Below are 21,346 nucleotides of genomic sequence, written 5' to 3' on the forward strand. Positions count from 1 at the left end.
TCACGTGTTGCTGGCATCAAATTCTAAAGTTAATGATTATTTGCAAAGAAAAAAATGTTTATCAGTTTGAACATCGAATATGTTGTCTTTGTAGCATATTCAACTGAATATGGGTTGATAATGATTTGCAAATCATTGTATTCCGTTTATATTTACATCTAACACAATTTCCTAACTCATATGGAAACGGGATTTGTATGTATATATATATATATATATATATATATATATATATATATATATATATATATATATATATATATATATATATTCTGACAGTGTGCAGTACAGTTTACCATGTCAACAGGGGAAGCAGGACGAGGTCATGGCCACTGAGAGTTTGATTCGACACGTGGAAAGAGACGTACAGGCTACGTCGCTGCCAGACTGGATGGAGGACACAAATGAGACCGCGGGGAATCAATTCCAGCAGCCTGACTGGCAGGTAAAAACTAGACTTACTTTTTACACCCTCACCAGATCAGGAATAAAGCAAGAAAACTGAAATCAATTTCCATTTGTGACATTTCCCCTCTTCTCAGGTGGCTCTGTGGGCATTAGCATACTCCCTTATCATTCTGGTGTCTGTCACTGGAAACGTCACGGTCATCTGGATCATTCTGGCCCACCGGCGAATGAGGACTGTGACCAACTACTTTATCGTCAACCTGGCCTTCTCTGATGTTTCCATGGCAACGTTCAACACCCTGTTCAACTTTGTCTATGCGCTGCACAACGACTGGTACTTTGGCCTGGGCTATTGTCGATTCCAGAACTTCTTCCCCATCACCGCCATGTTTTCGTCCATTTACTCCATGGCTGCCATCGCAGTGGACAGGTAAGGAAGCACCTTCAAAAACACGGCCCTTTACATTAAACTTGAGCTGAAACTGATGTTCGACGCCTTACTATAAGGTAAGAGATACTGTGGCCAAAGTTCAGGCTGTACCTCACCTGTGCCCTCTAACAGGATAAGTGGTAGAGAATAAATGGTCTATTTTGTCACCTAAATTAATGCAGCTATTAAGCTACACATCAAGTCCATTCTCAAGTCAATGTCCTCATTGATTTAAAAGCAAGAAAGCCTCCATCCATCTTAATTTGCTTTGGTATTGTGTACTCTGTAGCAGATGCCACAATGACTGTGGAGAACTGCTCTAAGTCACCATCTGTCATAATCCGTTGCCCGTGTTAGGTTTTGTTTTAGTTGGATATTTTATGTGTGTACAGGGGAAGAAGACGACACAGACAGGAGGGACGTCGTTTTAGCTCTATTTATTATTTATATAAATATTTACAAAAGCATGGAGTGTGAAACTAATCCAAATGTGTATGTGTGCGACTATGTGTGGAGATTAACTGAAGAGTGTTACCCGGAATTGTTGAGCGAGGTGCGGAAGTCCAAGGGGGAGCAAGACAAGCAATAGCGAGGCGTCAAAGTCCATGTTCAGGTGGGAGGTCGAGATCCAAGATGCAGCCAGGGAACATGGGGAGACGAGACACACAGCTCGTGACGTGGGAACGAAGGTAGGCTGCCAGGAGGCGACAAGGAGAACATAAGACAAATGAACACAGGGGGGGCGGGGAACACAGAGAGAGAAAGAGTGCATAGAGCTTGATAGGTTCGGCTTACTGTACAGGGCAGGTCGCTACATTCTGCCACAGGATAACAGGCTGCGCTGGCTTAAGAAGGCAGGAGAGCTCATCAACGACAGGTGTGTAGATTGCTGAATGGTGATTGAATGCAGCCGCTTGCTGCAGCCGTAGTGCACTGGGGTGCGCTCAGGCCGTGACAGTATATTTCCTTAGTTGGTGGTCAGTTCAGTTTCAGCACCTTTGTTTGTTTTCTTTGTTACCATAGGTGCTGATTTTTGACACCTGACTCTGATTAGTGGTCGGGATGCTCACCCGGTCACTATACAGAGAGCTATTTCTTCCTGCCTTGTGCGACACTCTGCCTGGCAGTCGTATTCGCAACATGCAACATTGGTTCTACTTGCTTCTTGCTCCTTTTGTTGTTTAGCCTTTACCATAGCTTTCCGTGTCATCGGCACATTTTGTATTTTCGTATTCTTGCCCGATTATTGGAATAAATCCTCTTTCTTACCTTCACGCTGCTTCCATTTGCATCTTGGGGAAACGACCACCGCATAAACATGACACCGTCTCAAAATGTAAAAAAATTCAGCAGTATTAATATTAGTAGTGCTAGTAGTCAAAGGCCTGACCGTATGACATTGTTGTTCACTAATCCTCGAACTACAGTTGCGCAGTCACAAGCAATCTCCACATTGAAGACAAGGTCTCTTCTGGAAATATCGTCCAACACGTCACACAAGTTCCGGTAGAATCCCATAGAAGTCCACCACATTGGTAAGCTGCCACCACTGTGAGAAATTCAAGACTGGGGAAAACTAGCAGACATCAGGCGGCTGCTGACCGGCTCCCACAATGCCAGGGCAACCGCAAACTCATCGAGTTCAATAGCCACATTCTGGAGGTGCTGACCGTCTTGGCGACCAGAGTAGAGGAAAGTGTGGCTATGGATTTTGGAGGAGCCATTGCCGGACCAGCGGATTACCGTGAATTATAAATGAGTTCACGGGAGAGAAGTAGTCCAGCTACTTTCCAGTTGAGGAACTAAACATTCCACGTTCCGAGAAAAGTCCGCGTTCGAGTTTGTTAATCCAGGTGCGTCCGATTTTGTTGATCCAGGTTTGTTGATCCAGGTCTGTTTTCCGAGTTAAGCAGTCTTACTGGGTCTGTAGTAAAGATGGGTTCCTGGCCCGACGCCCAACCACTCCTTGTATTGCTCGCATGAAGGGGGAGATGTGGTGGTTTTCTGTCAACGTTTGCCTTCCCTTAGACAACTGCAGTGTTTAGGCGCTTGTAAGCTCCATCCGCTCGGGTTTTTAGTCAGACTTTTCTTTTGCTAGGAGGTTTTACAGATCCCCAGCCTAATTGGATTCAAACCCTCTATAGGGGGAATACCGAAAGCTGGTCTTGATGAAGTGCCAATCCACCACTCCTGTGCCCTGCTAGCCACGGCTGAAGATGCCCCCACCCTGTCCTATGTCACTGCAGAATCATCCACATTGATGTGGCACAGAGACACATAAGGCAAACCTATAGTACTACAAATATCAAGCAGGGCAACAGTACCTGGTTTTCCTAGGTGGCCTTCCATCCAAGTACTAACCGTGAGAACATGAAAGCTGTGCATGGTGTGAAATTAATTCTAGTCATGGATTCTGTCATTGAATTCCAAGACAAGGTCGTCCGGATCTTTTGCTGGATCTTTCCAGATATCGCAATTTGCTCAGGAGCTTAACACAATTATTTCTCAGTGACTTGGATTGTTAAAACATTCCGGATTACTTTGTGTATATAAACATACACTATATCACTGTTTGATGTTCAGCAGCGATCTTCGTGATTTTCTTTGAGCTATCCGACTCTATTGGGCCTGATTTACTAAAATCCAAATACCACGCACTAAACAGCGTGTGCAAAAAAATTAAATAGTAAGTAAATTTTATTTATAAAGCGTTTTTCACAGAAAAAATCACAAAGCGCTGTACAAAACATAGGTAAAGTACAACAACAATTCAATTTAAAACAACAGGGGTAACATCATAAAAGGATACAAAGGTGATTAAAAATTATAGTTAAAAGGTGCATTAACTAAAAGCTTTACTAAAAAGAGAAGTTTTCAAATGTTTCTTAAAAGTTTCAACACAGTCAAGATCACGGAGGGACTGGTGCAAATTGTTCCAGAGTCTGGGAGCTATAGCCTAGAATGCCAGGTCTCCACAAGTTTTAAAACAAGTTTTTTCAAAACCCAACATTGATTGGAACGTTGTCAAAAAGCATGTTGTTCCAACATTAGGTTTGAGATGCTTAACGTCAGGACCTAATTCAAAGATTTCTCAACGTTGTTTTAATTTCATGTGCCAGCTGGGAATTGTGTGTGTGAGGTTATGAGAGAGACTATGTTTAAGGCTGACCTTTACTGCATGGCTTAGTTTTGTACCTTTCTCTGGTACTCTTTGAGGGAGTCAGGGTCTTGTAGAAATGGAACAAATCCGTTTGGTAATTGGATGTCAGAGTCTTGCTTTGGTTTGATCTTACTACCCGTTGTTGCTTCTGACCATGGCGGTTTTCTCCTTTGTACCGGAGTTGAAGAAACACTGAGCAGTTTTGTCATTATTCTGTGGGTGCTGGGTTCTGCCTGTTGTCCGTCTTCTCGTATCTTAGACTTCCTGGGAGGATTACCGGATGATTTATTGTTGTTCATATAAGCTTAATCCTTCTTCTTTGTGGAACTAATTGGCTGTCTTTTAGCCTGCTCCTGTCCACTGGTTTGAAACATCAATAATTGTCCATTTATCTACACGTAAGGTGGCGCATTTTAGTTTTCAGTAGCCCCATCTTTTGAAGAGGTTTGTGATAGTCATTAGCAGATAAAGGAGGCATCTTGTTGCTAACCTTACAGCTGATAGCAGGCTTGTTCTAGTGCAGTGGTCGTCAACCCGCGGCTCTAGAGCTGCATGCGACTCTTTAGCGCCGCCCTAGTGGCTCTCTGGAGCTTTTTCAAAAATGTATGAAAAATGGAAAAACATGACGGGAAAAAGACATATTTTTTGTTTTAATATGGTTTCTGTAGGAGGACAAACATGACACAAACATCCCTAATTGTTAGAAATCACACTGTTTAAATTAAACGTGCTTCACTGATTCGAGTATTTGGCGGGCGCCGTTCTGTCCTACTAATTGTGGCGGTCCTTGAACTCACGGTAGTTTGTTTACATGTACAACTTTCTCCAACTTTCTAAGATGTGTTTTATGCCACTTCTTTTTCTGTCTCATTTTGTCCACCAAACTTTTAACGTTGTGCGTGAAGGCACAAAGGTGAGTTTTGTTGATGTTATTGACTTGTGTGGAGTGCTAATCAGGCATATTTGGTCAGTGCATGACTGCAAGCTAATTGATGCTAACATGCTATTTAGGCTAGCTATATGTACATATTGCATCATTATGCCTCATTTGTAGGTATAGTTGAGGTCATTTAGTTTCCTTTAAGTCCTCTTAATTCAATTTATATCTCATGACACACTATCTGTATGTAATATGGCTTTTAATTTTTTGCGGCTCCAGACAGATTTGTTTTTGTATTTTTGGTCCAATATGGCTCTTTCAACATTTTGGGTTGCCGATCCCTGTTCTAGTGGTAGCGACAGGCTGCACTCACATTATAGTGGCGAGGTAATTAAAAAAGCGACTGCTCGCAGTCTCTTTACCCTTCTGATGTGTACAATCATAGACAGCTTTAACACTATAGGCCTGATCTACTAATATGCAGAAAATATGCTGATTATTGGAACGCCCACAATACTGGAAGGAGGAGGTGCAAATAAAATATTTGAGCAGTCGCAATATGATTTATCAAACCTGGAATTGTTTGCGGTGTTTGTTTTTGTATGTATTATATATTTTATAGTCTATACATATTTAGCACATTTGGATAATTTACGCAAACTGTCGCAGTTACGCACAAGTCGCTGTGAGAAAATAGGCGATGGAGAGAAAATGTGCAAATTTAAACATTACATATCGTATATTCAGCAATGACATTTTATAATTTTAATAGTTGCGGGATTAAGGGTATGATTATGGTGTTTGTGTTTTCCAGTGGCGGGCCGTGCTTTTACCACCTAGGCCTTCAGTGATGTCCGACTTCAATGATTACCTCTCAAATTACCATAATTGATGTCACCACATGATCATTGCTGGAGAATTACTATACAAAAACACATTCACAAACTACTAAGTATTGAAGCACATCAACAGTGTACAAAACAGGTTATTTTCTGGCGCTCTTAAAAATCAATAAACCCGCATCAGCAATTAAAACATATCTTATGTGGTACTGTCAAAATTAAAATTGCAAAAAACATATTAAACGTGAAAAAATAAAGAAATAAAATATTTGAATTCACAATTTGTAGTCGTATAAGTCAGTGGTACCCCTCGTAGTCGGTTGATTCGAGTGGAAATGGCGGGCATTTCCCCATTTCATCGCCAGAACAGCTGAGCTAGCTTCTGGGGTTGGCCGACATCGTCTCACAAGATGTAGTTTCTCTTTAAATATCCTTCTTGAAAATGGCCTTGCAAATATATATCTGCCACCTAATCAACGTTTTGTTCTCCTTCTTTGTGGGTTACGGCGCAACACTTCCTGCTTCCTGCTAAATTGCAACTTGTGAATGGATACTCACTTTGGAATGACAAGTGAGTATCCAATCACAGTCTCGTTAAAATCAGGCTACCTAGATAGGCTACTGTCAACAACTTGTGATCTGATTGGCTATCGCAACTGTCTATCAACTCTATGTGTTTTCAAATTCACCCGCTAACGGTCCCGGTGAGTATCCAATCACAGGACACGTAAATGTCACATTCAACGTTAGGCCAGCAGAAGGCCTTACTGACATCAACTCGTGATCTGATTGGCTATCAAAATTATCTATCAACTGTATGTGCCGGTTCGCTTGCAGTGCACGGACGCCCACATTGTTGATTCTGAAGGCCCGGGCAGATTTGGTACAGCATACCATACCATACCAACTTTATTTTTAAAGCCCGTTAAAAACAAGCACAGTTGAAGAACAAAGGGCTGTACACCACAAAGAAATAGAGGAAAAGGACAGACTAAAAAATAACATTTAAAACAGAAGTAAAATACACATTGAAAAAGCAAATACAATCACCCTAAGAACAAGTTGTTAGATAAAAAGATAAAAACAGTTAACAAAGTTAAAAGTTAAAAACAGTTCAAAGTCTCATGCTGGGTTAAAAGCCAGTGAATAAAAATGGGTTTTAAGAAGTGTCTTAAAAATAGCCAAAGAAGGGGCCTGTCTCACATGGAGAGGGAGATCGTTCCAGAGTTTGGGACCCGCAACAGAGAAGGCTCTGTCCCCTCTGAGCTTGCACTTTGATTTGGGTACCACCAGGATCACCTGATCAGCTCACCTGAGGGACCGGGTGGGGGCATAGAGGTGGAGCAGCTCAGAGAGGTATGGTGGGGCAAGACCACGTAAGGATTTAAAAACGAGTAAGATCATTTTAAAATGGACTTTAAAAGACACAGGCAGCCAGTGGAGGGAGGCTAAAACAGGAGTAATGTGCTCTCTTTTTCTTGTGTTTGTTAAAAGTCGGGCAGCTGCATTTTGGACCAGCTGCAGATGTGAGAGGGAGGATTGACTAATTCCAAAATACAAAGAGTTACAGTAATCCAGCCGAGATGTGATAAAGGCATGGATTACTGTCTTAAACTGTTGCCTAGAAAGAAGGTTTTTAACCTTGGCCAGCTGACGCAAATAAAAAAAAGCTGGCTTTCACCACTGTGCCAATCTGACGGTCCAATTTAAAATCACTGTCAATACGAAAGCCTAGGTTGGTAACCATGGGCTTAACGTGCAAAGCCAAGGAGCCAAAGTCAACAGGGGGGAGCTCACAGGTACCACTAGGTCCAAACACTATTACTTCTGTCTTCTTTTCATTGAAATTTAAGAAGTTTAGGGCCATCCAGGCCTTGATATCTTCAAGACAAGCAAGTAGTGGCTGCATTGAAGAGGCATGATTTCTCTTTAACGGAAAATACATTTGTGTGTCATTGGCATAACAATTAAAACAAATGTCATGCTTTCTTAGGATTGAGCCCAGGGGAAGTAAATAAATAGAAAAGAGAAGTGGTCCTAAAACTGAGCCCTGTGGGACCCCACATGTCAAGGGAGCAACAGAGGATTCAGAACCAGCAACATTTACAGAGTGTCAGGTTTGTCACTGACAGTTCAGTTAGGTTTTGGTTTTTACTGTCTGTTTCCTGTCAACGCTCTTATTTTGGTTATTTCCTGATTATCTTCCTGAGTGCTTTGTCCCCTCAGATGTGGCTGATTGGCACCTGGCCACACCTGGTGTCAATCAGCCAGCTGCTATTTGAACCTGCCTTCCTCTCCAGTCAGTGCTGGATTATTGTCACTACTACCTGTCATAATACTTGTCGTTGTAGCTCTGTCTACTTTTGTTCACTCTGCTCATGTCATAGTTCCTTCGTGTCACAGTAAGTGTTTTTGTTCTTGTCGACAGTTAGCCTTTGTGCTATTTTAGTTCATAGCCAAGTTTGTTCTCCGCCTTGTGCGCACCTTTTGTTTGTACCCTTTTGTTTGGTTTTTTTGCTATAGTGTTAAATTAAATCATGTTTTCCCGCACAATGCCTTCCGCCTTCTCTGCATCTTGGGGTTCGTCACCAACAACTCCTGACACAGAGAAGGTCCTGTTAGTCAAATATGACTTCAGCCTACTCAAAGCAGTATCACAGATGCCCACTTGATGCTGTAGGCGGCTAATTAAAATATTATGGTCCACCGTATCAAATGCTGCTGTTAGATCCAGTAAAACTAAAATCACATGATCACCTAAATCTGTTGCTCGAAGGATGTCATTAAAAACCCTTAATAATGCTGACTCGGTACTATGGAGGGGTTTAAACCCAGATTGAAAGAGTTCTAAAATATCACAGTCCTCTAAAAAAGTGTTTAACTGGGTAAAATCAATCTTCTCCAAGATCTTTGAGAGGAAAGGCAACTTAGAAATGGGTCTAAAATGGGCCAAACCTGAACTGTCCAGACCAGGTTTCTTTAAAAGCGGTTGAACCACGGCATGTTTAAAACTGGTAGGAACGACACCAGAAAACAGACTGCTATTTAAAATGTGAAGAAAACACTTCTTTAAAAAATGTAGGAGGGACAGCATCATGGGGGGAACCTGAGGGCTTTATATGATTAGTTAATTCTTGTAACTGGCGCAGAGTCACTTGCTCAAACTGATTAAAAACAGCAGAGTAGTTAAAGGGGACAGAAGGGTTAGAGGTCAGAACAGAAATGAGAGCCCTTGTTGTGGCAATCTTATCAATAAAATACTCCAAAAAGGCATTGCACAATTCAGAGGAGGGTTCCAAACATGTAGGCTGAGGGGCTTTAAGAACAGAGTCAATGGTGTTGAATAAAACACGAGGGTCAAGACTATTTGAGGCAATAATGTTTGCCAAATGTTCTCTTTTTGCCTCTTTTACTGTGCTCTGATATCGATGCCAACAGTCCTTTAAAATCTGGAGTGAAACCTGAAGCTTGTCCTTCTTCCACCTGCGTTCAGCTTTGCGGCACTCACGTCTGGTTGCACGGGTTCTCTCATTAAACCAGGGTTCTGATTTAGTTTTGGCTTTTTTGATTTTTAAAGAAGCCACTGAGTTCAAGGTAGTCTCATAGGTGGAGTCAAACAATGCAATGAGTTTCTCAGTGTCAGAAAAAACAGAGTCAGAAAGTAAAAAAAAAACCTGGTTAAAAGCAATAATAAACTGACCAGTAGTGGAAGGGTTAAAAACTTGATAGAGACGCGCAGAAGCGCGCGCTCCAGCTGTCAAGCGGTTAAAACTGGCCTCAAATATGACAGGCATATGGTCTGAAAGCACATTGTTACAAATGTCCAAGTTAGACGCAGGTAGACCATATGAGAGGACAGACACACACGGTGTCAAATTAAAAGAGTCAATAAGGTTTAAAAAAAAAATCCTTCACCAGTGGCTTGTCGGGACAGCATACATGGATATTAAAATCTCCAACAATGAGGACGCGATCATAGCGGGGCATAATTCCTGCTAAAAAGTCCAAAAAGTATCTGATGAAGTCCTTATTGTATTTGGGCGGGCGGTAAATAACAGCACAGCACCGCGTCAGCACGACACACCTCAAATAAAGTCATTTCAAAGCTGGCGAAAAATGACGAAGGAAAGCATTGCTTACATTTATAGTCATTTTTATAAAGTGTCGCCGTTCCTCCTCCACAGCCTGAGGTACGAGGAGAGTTAAAATAGCAACAGTCTGCCTGCAGAACGGGGGCAAGACATTTGGACCACCAAAATCAAAAGAAAAACCAACAATTCTTGGCGATCATACACCAGCAGAGACTCGAACTGTTTAGTGCAGTAGGACAAAATCAACAAAAACTGAAACCAGACTGAGAGCGGTAGACGGCCAGACACACACGACGGCGCCATCTTGAAAATGATGATGCATGGCAACATAAGCTAGCTGAATTCTGATTGGATACAAACTCAGGATAGGACTCAGATGCAGAGTAGGGAACTTAGACAGGCTTTTATTTTGACAGCTTCCTTACACCTCCAAAGTCAAGGAATTACAATATCTATATTAACCAAAACACTAATCGGCGAAAAAGGTTCCAAAAAATAGGAACAACCAAAAATCACTCCGAATGGAGGAAAACACAAAAGCAAAGACGAACTATAATTGGCGCCGTATATGCTGTCATGTCTGTGATCATGTTTTGTTTAGTTATGTTTTACTTGGTTTTTGGACACTTTTTAGTTCGTGTCTTCACTCCCTTGCTTTGTCACCATAGTAACCATTAGTTTCACCTGGTTCACATCTTCATGTCACGCACCTGTCTCACGTTTTCTCATTTTGAGTCACGCACCTGTTTTCACTAATCATGTCACCAGTATTTAAGCTTGTTGTTGCCAGGCTGTCGGCCTGGTGACATTATCTATCTATCCATCCATGCTACCCATGATATTCATGTCCACCCTTGTTATTCATGCTTCATGCCATGCCACAGTAAGTGTTTTTGTTTCGTGTTCTTAGTTAATTGCCTTTGTGCTAGTCTTTTATTTTCATAGCCAAGTTTTTTTGAACTTCCGCCCTTGTGCGCGCCTTTTGTTTGATTCCTTTTTTGAGCGTTAACAATAAATATGTATTTACCTTCACGCCATGTCCAGTCCAGCTTTACTTGCATCTTGGGAAAACAAACACACCATAGTCCACGTCTTGACATATGCTATAAAATGTATTAACAAAAAATGCTCCAACAGGAGGAAGAAACAACAGCTATGAAAAATTCTACACTATCTAATCTAATAAAGTTTAACAAAAATTGTCACTCAAAAATTTGAGGAAAGAATGAAAAATAACTGATAACTCACCATTTCGGCTGAATAAACTAAATAACAAAAAATCACTCTGCTGAGGAGGAAGAAAGGAAAACTCAAAATAGCAACGAAGGGATTCAGGATCAAGGAACATAAGCACGAGACGAGGCAAGGCAAGGTAAGGCAAGGCATGGACATGGACATGGACATGGATGCTAAAGAGCACGAATAAACGAGACAATGTGGCACAGAACAAAGGGAGGAGTGGGCTTATAAGACACATGAGGGTGATAGGGAACAGGTGGAAACAATCAGGGAACCGGGATGACATCAGACTGATGACACAAAAGAAAAGGCAAGTGACCTGAAACGAGAGGAGAGTTACTTTTCAAACTAAAACATGCAAATCACAAGACAGAAAAAACCAAGACAAGACATCCCTCACCGCGGTGTGACAAAAACAACAGCACTGGAAGGAGCATAATATGACATGAAGAGAATATGAATACTTTTAGATATTTAGGGAAAGTAAATAAAAATATACTTTTATCTTTAATTATGATCTTGATTTCTGGTTATGTTAGGCCAGCAGAGAAGGCCTTGCTGGCCCTGATGGCACATCACTGGTGTTTTCAACACCAAACCCCCACCACCCCACCCTTGCAGCCTTGAGAGGGACAAGCAGTAGAAAATGGATGGATGCAAGATGTATTATTATTATTATTATCATTATTATTATTATTATTATTATTATTATTATTATATATTAATAACTTAAATTTAAAAAAACTTACTGCAATTTGCATTCTCTTGCAACTGGACCAGACACACTGTGCTGCATGTCCCGAAGTGCGCCATCGCCTTGCCAAAAGTTCTGTTGTCTAGATCAATGTTTTTCAACCACTCTGCCGCGGCACACCAGTGTGCCGTGAGTTACAGTTTGGTGTGCCGTGGGAGATTATCTAATTTCACCTATGTGGGTTAAAAATATTTTTTGCAAACCAGTAATTATAGTGTGCAAATTATGTGTTGTTGTTGAGTGTCAGTGCTGTCTAGAGCTCTGCAGAGTAACCGTGTATTACTCTTCGGTTTTAAGTGGACCCCGACTTAAACAAGTTGAAAAACTTATTCGGGTGTTACCATTTAGTGGTCAATTGTACGGAATATGTACTGTACTGTGTAATCTACTAATAAAAGTTTCAATCAATCAATCAATTCTATATCAGTAGGTGGCAGCCGGTAGCTAATTGCTTTGTAGATGTCAGAAACAGCGGGAGGCAGTGTGAAGGTAAAAAGTTGTCAAATGCTTAAACCAAACATAAACAAAAGGTGAGTGCCTCTAAGAAAAGGCATTGAAGCTTAGGGAAGGCTATGCAGAACGAGACTAAAACTGAACTGGCTACAAAGTAAACAAAAACAGAATGCTGGACGACAGCAAAGACTTACTGTGGAGCAAAGATCGCGTCCACAAAGTACATCCGAACATGACATGACAATCAACAATGTCCACACTAAGAAGGATAAAAACAACTGAAATATTCTTGATTGCTAAAACAAAGCAAATGCGGGAAATATCGCTCAAAGGAAGATATGAAACTGCTACAGGAAAATACCAAAAAAAGAGAAAAAGCCATTAAAATAGGAGCGCAAGACAAGAACTGAAACACTACACACAGGAAAACAGCAAAAAAACTCCAAATAAGTCAGGGTGTGATGTGACAGGTGGTGACATACACCTACTTTGAGACAAGAGCTATATTGATGCATACTTGGTTATGCTTTAAAGTCATATCCAACAATTGCGACAACGACTTTTTACTGTCAACTGAGTTTCATTTTTTAATGATTTTTGCTGGCGGTGTGCCTCCGGATTTTTCCAACGCAAAAAATGTGCCTTTGCTCAAAAAAGGTTGAAAAACACTGGTCTAGATAACGCTTCAATATAGTCCAAAAAAGGTGGTACATATTATATCTGTGTGCTCCATGCCAACAACATGACAAAACGCCACAGGATGGACCATATGATGGCGTAAATATGGAGGTAAATGAGTGTCTCCTTGGTGACAGCCGGTATACACACATAAAACTCATTTAAATAGAGCGGTCTGCACTACTTTTCTACTTGTTATGATTCGTACATGTGTAGTGATTAGCAGATCACCCGCAACACCCCTACTAATAGTACACGCAATTTTATAGTTTGCACGCGCTCTTTAGCATTTGTTATTCGGATCTTAGTCGATAAGGTCCCATGTGGATTGTTGTTCTACGTAGCAATTTTAAGACACAAAAGAAAAAAAGAGTATAAGGCGTAAATAATATCTAAACTGCTTCGCTTCCTTGATCAGACCAAATCGGTCACTGACAGAGTAGTGTGGACATAAGCCAGTGCACTGCAAAAAGTCAGTGTTCAAAAACAAGAAAAAAAAATACAAAAGTTAGGGGCATTTTACTTGCACTAAGCAAAATTATCTGCCAATAGAACAAGAAAAATTTGGCTTGTCAAGACTTGCCAAAACAAGTAAAATTAGCTAACCTCAATTAACCCAAAAATACCTTACATATAGATGGATAGAAAAAACAAATATGAGACCTTTTTTCTCAATATGTTGAAAAATGTTCTTAAATTAAGTAAATGCTAGTGCCAATATCTTGACATTTTTTTCTCCCAAAAAAATGTTATTGTAATTTTTAAGAATTTATCTGAATGTGCATGAACTATTTCTGTTACAAATTGTTTGAAATGTCACGTTAAATGTTTAAATATTAACTGTCAGTTTGCTGTACTGTGCCAACTGTACTACTATATGAGTATGTCTGTTCTATTGTTTAATTGAAAATAAAACAGTAAAGTCTATTTGGCTTTCATCTGTTTTAATTATTGAGACACAATTGTGTCAAAGTCATGATTTTTTTATTTCATGCTTGAAATAAGAAATTCTTACTTTGAAAAAGCAGTTTTATACTTGTGAGTGTTGATGACACAGTTTTGCAACAGTTCTAGTTTCAAGCATTTTTTACTCAATATAGGTCATAAAATCTCACCAACAAGCTATAATATCTTACTGAGATCATTTAGAACCAAAACACTTAAAACAAGTAAAACACTCTAACATGAAATCTGCTTAGTGAGAAGAAGTATCTTATCAGACAGAAAATAAAATATTCAATCTTACTTAGATTTCAGTTTTTGCAGTGTGGTTTAGGAGAAAATAGGAGGACAGTGGTTTAAGATAATATATTTAAGAAATAAATGTTTATAGAAGAGGTTCTAAAAGCATACCGTGGTGTAGTGTAAAGGTATACGGTAGTACTGTGTCTAATATGTTAACTGATTTAACGTTGCATTCTGATCATTAATAGTCTTTAAAAATATCAGACCTCTGTGTGTGTGCAGCTGTGAATGACTAAATCAAGGTTTTCCTCCTGAATTAGATACATGGCCATCATCCACCCTTTGAAGCCCCGCCTCTCCTCCGCCTCCACCAAGGTTGTGATCACGCTCATATGGATCGTGGCAATCTTACTGGCGTTCCCACAGTGCTACTACAGCGTGACCAGGTTTTACTACCCCAGAACTGTTTGTATGGTCGACTGGCCGGACGACTATGGAGGAACCCATCAACTCAGGTGAAGGACAATAATCACGCATGGTGCTCAAGAGTACCACATTTGCATTTAAATAACTACATTTACAGTCACACAGCAGACTTTTCCTAAATGTGAGCTGTTAACAATAAGACATGTGTGTGCTCTCACAAAACCAAGGAAAGTAGATGGCAATGAATGACATACAAAAATAAAGTTGTTGTTGAAGTAGTGCTTATAAATCCATGTTGCATTGAGCATTTTGACAAGTTGCTTTTCTTTCCTCTACTTGAATCCTGTCCTCTTCTACCCTCTTAAAAGGTCCATATATCTGTCAAGGCTGTAGCCAGCTATGCATGACTCAATCAGTTTTTGTCATTTCCAGACTGATATTTGCAGCAAACACAACTTGACTTATTTCGTGTCACCTTTGCAAGATGAACTTGAAGCACAGTGGACCTCAGCGGTCAAAAAATGTAATAAATGGAGACATACTATACAGTATGTTCCCCAATCAGCCACCAGTAAACAAACCTGATCTTCTAAAGGTTTGAAGACAGCAGACTACTTGAGGGTTTTTATTATTATTGGCGTTTGTTTTTCATATAAGAGATACTACATATTTAATAACATTTCTTCTATTATGAAAAATGTATTTTTGCAATATGCATCGTCTAGTGTCTGGATCATTTGACCGCATGTATCCATTGTAGATGATATTGCAGGTCTGCTTCTAAAATGCCGGGAAAAACTGGTACATGTCATAGTTGTCTTCTGCATGTTTCAAACCGTAGCCAAATGTCACAGGTAGGAGCATGGCAATATGAATGTGGAGGGAAATTAGTGTCTCTATGGCGAAAACTGTGTCGTACACGCAAAATCCTCATTCTAATAGCCACTTTTGTATTTGTTACTAATTTTACACGCAGTCTTAGTAGATCACCTGCAACCATACTTGCCAACCCTCCCGGATTTTCCGGGAGACTCCCGAAATTCAGCGCCTCTCCCGAAAACCTCCCGGGACAAATTTTCTCCCGAAAATCTCCCGAAATTCAGGTGGACTCAGGTCCTCATGGACCTGAGTCCAGCTAACCCACAACATAAACAGCATACCTGCCCAATAACGTTATAACTGTAGAATGATGGAGGGCGAGTTCTTGGTTTCTTATGTGGGTTTATTGTTAGGCAGTTTCATTAACGTCCTCCCAGCGCGGTAACAACACACAACAACAGCAGTCACGTTTTTGTATACCGTAAAGCAGTTCGTCTGCCGTGAACAGCAATGTTGTGACACTCTTAAACAGGACAATACTGCCATCTAGTGCATTTGATGAAAGCACTTTTGTGCGTGCCACACATCAATGCATCATCAGAGAGGGTGTTCAGCATGATTAAAAAAATAGTGACAGAGAATAGAACAAGGATGGACAATTCAACCCTTAACTCAACAATGAGTAGATGAGTGTTATGTGTGTGTATATGTGTAAATAAATGAACACTGAAATGCAAGTATTTATTTTATATATATATATATATATATATATATATATATATATATATGTATGTATATATATATATATATATATGTATGTATATATATATATATATATATATATATATATATATATATATATATATATATATATAGCTAGAATTCACTGAACGTCAAGTATTTCTTATATATATATATATATATATATATATATGAAATACTTGACTTGGTGAATTCTAGCTGTAAATATACTCCTCCCCTTTTAGCCAAGCCCCCAACCACGCCCCCGTCCCACACCGACCACGCCCACCCCACCTCCCGAAATCGGAGGTCTCAAGGTTGGCAAGTATGCCTGCAACATGCCCACTAATAGTGCACAAAGTTTTATAGTTTGCACGTTTGCAATGTGTTGAAACGTACCATTTTTGAAACATCTCGAGGGAAAGTATGTCGTTATACCAAAATAGGAATATTTATTGTAGGTCTTCTTGTTTGATTGTCCAGAGACTTTACCATTAGCATTGTGTTACATATGTCGTAATGAAAAAATATATACTGCACCTGCTCCCAACAGGTATAAAAGAAAGGGCATCTCTATCCTCCTTCAAAACCGCAATAAAAGTACACCTCCAGGCAACTTCAACCCTAAACTAACACCCTCCCCGGATTGTTAATAATCAAATGTAAACAATCAAATGTAGATACTTTTCTTATGCTTTCTGATCTCTCACTCTCTCTCTCTATGTCCACTACTTGCTGTACATATCCTACCAAGTCAGACCTACACTGTTTCAATATCCATTTCGCTGTTCTCAATTGTTGATGACTGATGATAACAACCAAACCTAACCCCCCCTCCACACCCCGAATTGTAAATAATTCAATGTATACACCCTGATGATTATCTTGTGTGATGACTGTATTATGATGATAGTATATATGATAGTATATATCTGTATCATGAATCAATTTAAGTGGACCCCGACTTAAACAAGTTGAAAAATGTATTCGGGTGTTACCATTTAGTGGTCAATTGTACGGAATATGTACTTCACTGTGCAACCTACTAATAAAAGTCTTAATCAATCAAAAAAAAAACTCTATTTGCATGTTTTTAACCAACCGAGTAGCATTATATGTACAGTACTTGCACACATACATTCTTTAAATTGCATGGAAATCAGTTGTATTTTTGTTATTTTATTTAATCCTACACAATACTGTTTTACACCTGAGAAAATGCATATAAATGAATGCTTCTTCTTCTTGTGTATGTATTTATCTATCATGTAGCTACCAGTATGCCGTGATATTGCTGATCTACCTGTTCCCCCTGCTGGTAATGCTGGTCACCTACAGTTTGGTAGGCAGGACCCTGTGGGGCGGTCACATCCCAGGGGAGGCCTCGGACCACTACCACAGCCAGATCACAGCAAAGAGAAAGGTCAACACTTTTCATCTCACACAAGTCATGTTGTTTGCGTCTGCTGAGTTGACATAATATGGTGCCTTTTGCTGTGTGTTGGCTCCCAGGTAGTAAAGATGATGGTTGTTGTGGTGGTGACCTTTGCTCTGTGCTGGTTGCCCTACCACACCTACTTCATACTGGGATCATTCAATAGAGACATTTACAAGCAACATTACATTCAACAGGTTAGCATTTTTTTATCCTGCCCGTCTGTTGCTTGTGGTGATTTCACACATGCATTTCTGACTTGTGATGCATTTGTTGCATCGACCATCTCGATCATTTTATATGAAAAAGGAGCAGTTGTCCACCACAGTATTAATGACGTGTTTTAAATTTGAAATAAGGCTATGAGTGTGACACATTTGTCCCTTACACTGAATATGCAGTAAAAGGGCACCACAATAGAGGGTAGAATGGGAAATAATTAAATAATTGCATCTTAAAATATTTTTTAAATGTGTAAGTAATTCATGTAAAAATTATTTTATTATATAAATATTACATTATTAAATTATTAAAATGTTTAATATTTCTTCCATATTTTGGATATAATTTAATTATTTCACGATGCAATTAATTAAATATATATATATAATATAATACATAATTAAATATATACAGTATATATACATATATATACAGTATATATATACATATATATACAGTATATATATATATATATATATATATATATATATATATATATATATATATATATATACACAGTATTTATATATATATATATATATATATATATATATATATATATATATATATATATATATATATATATATATATATATATATATATATATATATATATATATATTGTACTGTATGTTATACTTATTCAAAAGTGGCCACTTGTTGCTCGGAAGAATTTAGTATGGATATACTGTATTATATAATATTGGAAATACTATAGATATGAAAAACAGCGACATCTAGTGGACTTGATGGGGCACTACACCTCTTTTTCTTGGCTTCAACAGTGCAATGTAAAATAATATTTTCAATGTAAAATATTTTTACAGCATAAACATGTCCATTGATTATTTTTAAAGACATACAAATGTATTATTTATGTATTTAATAGTTTTTTTCTATCTTTGACAGGTTTACCTGGCCATTTTTTGGTTGGCAATGAGCTCGACTATGTACAACCCTATTATTTACTGCTGTCTGAACCAAAGGTAAAAAGGTCACGTTTGCGTCAAGATTAAAATGCCCCTTGCTAAGTTGTTATGTGTTGCAGGTTCCGTGCTGGTTTCCGTCACGCCTTCTCTTGGTGTCCCTTCATCAAGGTCTCAGAGGAGGACAAGATGGAGCTGCAGCACACACATACCTTCAGAGTGACCATGACACGTGGTCAAGGCAATAGCAGCATGCGCACGTCCATACACGCAAACAACACTTGTGACGCAAGCAAAGGCTGTGGGCAAGGTTCATGCACATTGTAAAGGATGACATCATATGGACATTCCAAGTGTGTACTCACATTATTCTTTATGTCACATGTGTCAAAGTCAAGGCCGGGGGCCAGATCTGCCACGTCACGTTACTCAATGTGGTCTGCCACGCCTTTCAACGTGACCTGTTACGTTATATTCAATGCGAACTGTTACATCATTTAATGTGGTTTGCAAAGTCACAGGGCCTGCAAATTTGATGTGGCCTGCCTTACTATTTACATTGCATCCGGAAAGTATTCACAACGCTTCACTTTTTCCACATTTTGTTCCAAAATGGAATACATTAATTTTGGGCGTTAAAATTATGCACAGAATATCCCATAATGGCAATGACAAAAGTTTTATATTTTAAATTTTTGCAAATGTGGTAAAAATTAAAAACATGTACATGCTGTAAGTATTCAAAGCCTTTGCTCAATACTTTGTTGATGCACCTTTGGCAGCCTAATTACAGCCTCGAGTCTTTTTGATTACAATGCACACGCTTGGCACACCTATCTTTGGGCGGTTTTGCCCATTCCTCTTTGCAGCACCTCTCAAGCTCCATCAGGTTGGATGGGAAGTGTTGGTTTTCATCCAGGATGTCTCTGTACATTGCTGCATTCATCTTAGTCTAGTCAGGGAGGTGACCAAGAGCCTGATGGTCACTCTGTCAGAGCTCCAGCATTCCTCGAAAGCAGTGTTTTTCAACCTTTTCTGAGCCAAGGCACATTTCTTTCATTGAAAAAATTCTGAGGCACACCACCAGCAGAAAACATAAAAAAATTAAACTCAGCAGCCGATATTGACAATAAAAAGTCATTCTCGCAATTGTTGGATATGAATTCAAACCATAACCAAGCATGCATCACTATAGCTCTTGTCTCAAAGTATGTGTACTGTCACGACTTGTCACATCACGCCGTGACTTATTTGGAATTTTTTTGCTTTTTTTCCTGTGTGTAGTGTTTTAGTTCTTGTCTTGCGCTCCTATTTTATGTCTTTCTTGAGTGCTATTCCCCTCACCTGCTTTGTTTTAGCAATCAAGGCTATTTAAGTTGTGCGGAAGCTATCCTTCTTTGTGGGGACATTGTTGATTGTCGTGTCATGTAAGGATGTACTTTGTGGACGCCATCTGCTCCACACGCTGTAAGTCTTTGCTGTCGTCCAGCATTCTGTTTTTGTTTACTTTGCAGCCAGTTCAGTTTTAGTTTCGTTTTGCATAGCCTTCTCTAAGCTTCAATGCCTTTTCTTCGGGGCACTCACCTTTTGTTTATTTTTGGTTTAAGTGTTAGAAAGCTTTTTACCTACACGCTGCCTCCCGCATATTGTGATCACGACAAAACATGTTCCCGACATCTACAAAGCAATTAGCTACTTGCTGCCACCTACTGATATGGAAGATTATTACATGGTTATGCTGCCGAGCTCTAGACAGCACCGACACTCAACAACGGCACATTTGCATATTATAATTACTGGTTTGCAAAAATTATTTTTAACCCAATTAGGTGAAATTACATTATCTCCCACGGCACACCAGACTGTATCTCACGGCACAGTGGTTGAAAAACACTGCTCTAGAGAGAGGAGATCCTTCACTGTAGGGATGGTATTGGCCTGGTGATGAGCGGTGCCTGGTTTCCTCCAAACATGTCGCCTGGCCTTTACGTCAAAGACTTCAATCTTTGTCTCATCAGGCCAGAAAATGTTTGTTTCTCATGGTCTGAGAGTCTGTCACTTTGTAACTAAGAAATGGCTTCCGTCTGGCCACTCTACCATACAGGCCTGATTGGTGGATTGTTGCAGAAATGGTTGTCTTTCTGGAAGGACAATCTATCCAACCTGATGGAGCTTGAGAGGTGCTGCAAAGAGGAATGGGCAAAACTGCCTAAAGTTAGGTGTGCCAAGCTTGTGGCAACGTATTCAAAAAGACTTGGGGCTGTAATTGCTGCCAAAGGTGCGTCAACAAAGTATTGAGCACAAGCTGTGAATACTTACAGTATGTACATGTGATTTTTCAGTTTTTTATTTTCAATAAATTTGCAAAATTCAAAAAAAGTCACATTGTCATTATATGGTATTGTCTGCAGAATTTTGAGGAGAAAAATTAATGTATTCCATTTTGGATTAAGGCTTCAACATACAATGTGTAAAAAATTATGCACTGTAAATATGGCCCGCCACGTCCTTTAATTTGGCCCCTTGAGGGCAGCCATAATTGTGATGTGGCCCTCAATAAAAACAAGCATGACACCCCTGCTTTATGTTAACAACATTGAGGGCATGATTGGGCAACTTAGTGTTGCACTGATTGTGTTGTATAAAATAAGGTGTTT

The 21,346-nt window shown here is 39.5% G+C and overlaps 1 protein-coding gene across 2 annotated transcripts in view; it reads left to right on the forward strand.

The window, feature by feature from the left end:
• The window catches only part of tacr2 (tachykinin receptor 2), a 34,233-nt gene extending 13,349 nt beyond the window's left edge, over positions 1 to 20,884 (forward strand). For both annotated transcript variants that reach the window (XM_061964274.1, XM_061964272.1), the window contains exons 2-8: positions 308 to 445; positions 543 to 838; positions 14,441 to 14,635; positions 17,379 to 17,529; positions 17,619 to 17,738; positions 18,673 to 18,749; positions 18,812 to 20,884. In XM_061964274.1, the coding sequence (XP_061820258.1) occupies positions 326 to 445; positions 543 to 838; positions 14,441 to 14,635; positions 17,379 to 17,529; positions 17,619 to 17,738; positions 18,673 to 18,749; positions 18,812 to 19,016 (1,164 nt within the window). In that variant the 5' untranslated portion in view covers positions 308 to 325 and the 3' untranslated portion in view covers positions 19,017 to 20,884. The remainder of the gene's footprint in view (positions 1 to 307; positions 446 to 542; positions 839 to 14,440; positions 14,636 to 17,378; positions 17,530 to 17,618; positions 17,739 to 18,672; positions 18,750 to 18,811) is intronic.
• The last annotated feature ends 462 nt before the right edge of the window (positions 20,885 to 21,346 follow it).

Source organism: Nerophis lumbriciformis, linkage group LG06 (assembly GCF_033978685.3).
Source record: "Nerophis lumbriciformis linkage group LG06, RoL_Nlum_v2.1, whole genome shotgun sequence".
In the NCBI taxonomy this organism is placed as follows: domain Eukaryota; kingdom Metazoa; phylum Chordata; class Actinopteri; order Syngnathiformes; family Syngnathidae; genus Nerophis; species Nerophis lumbriciformis.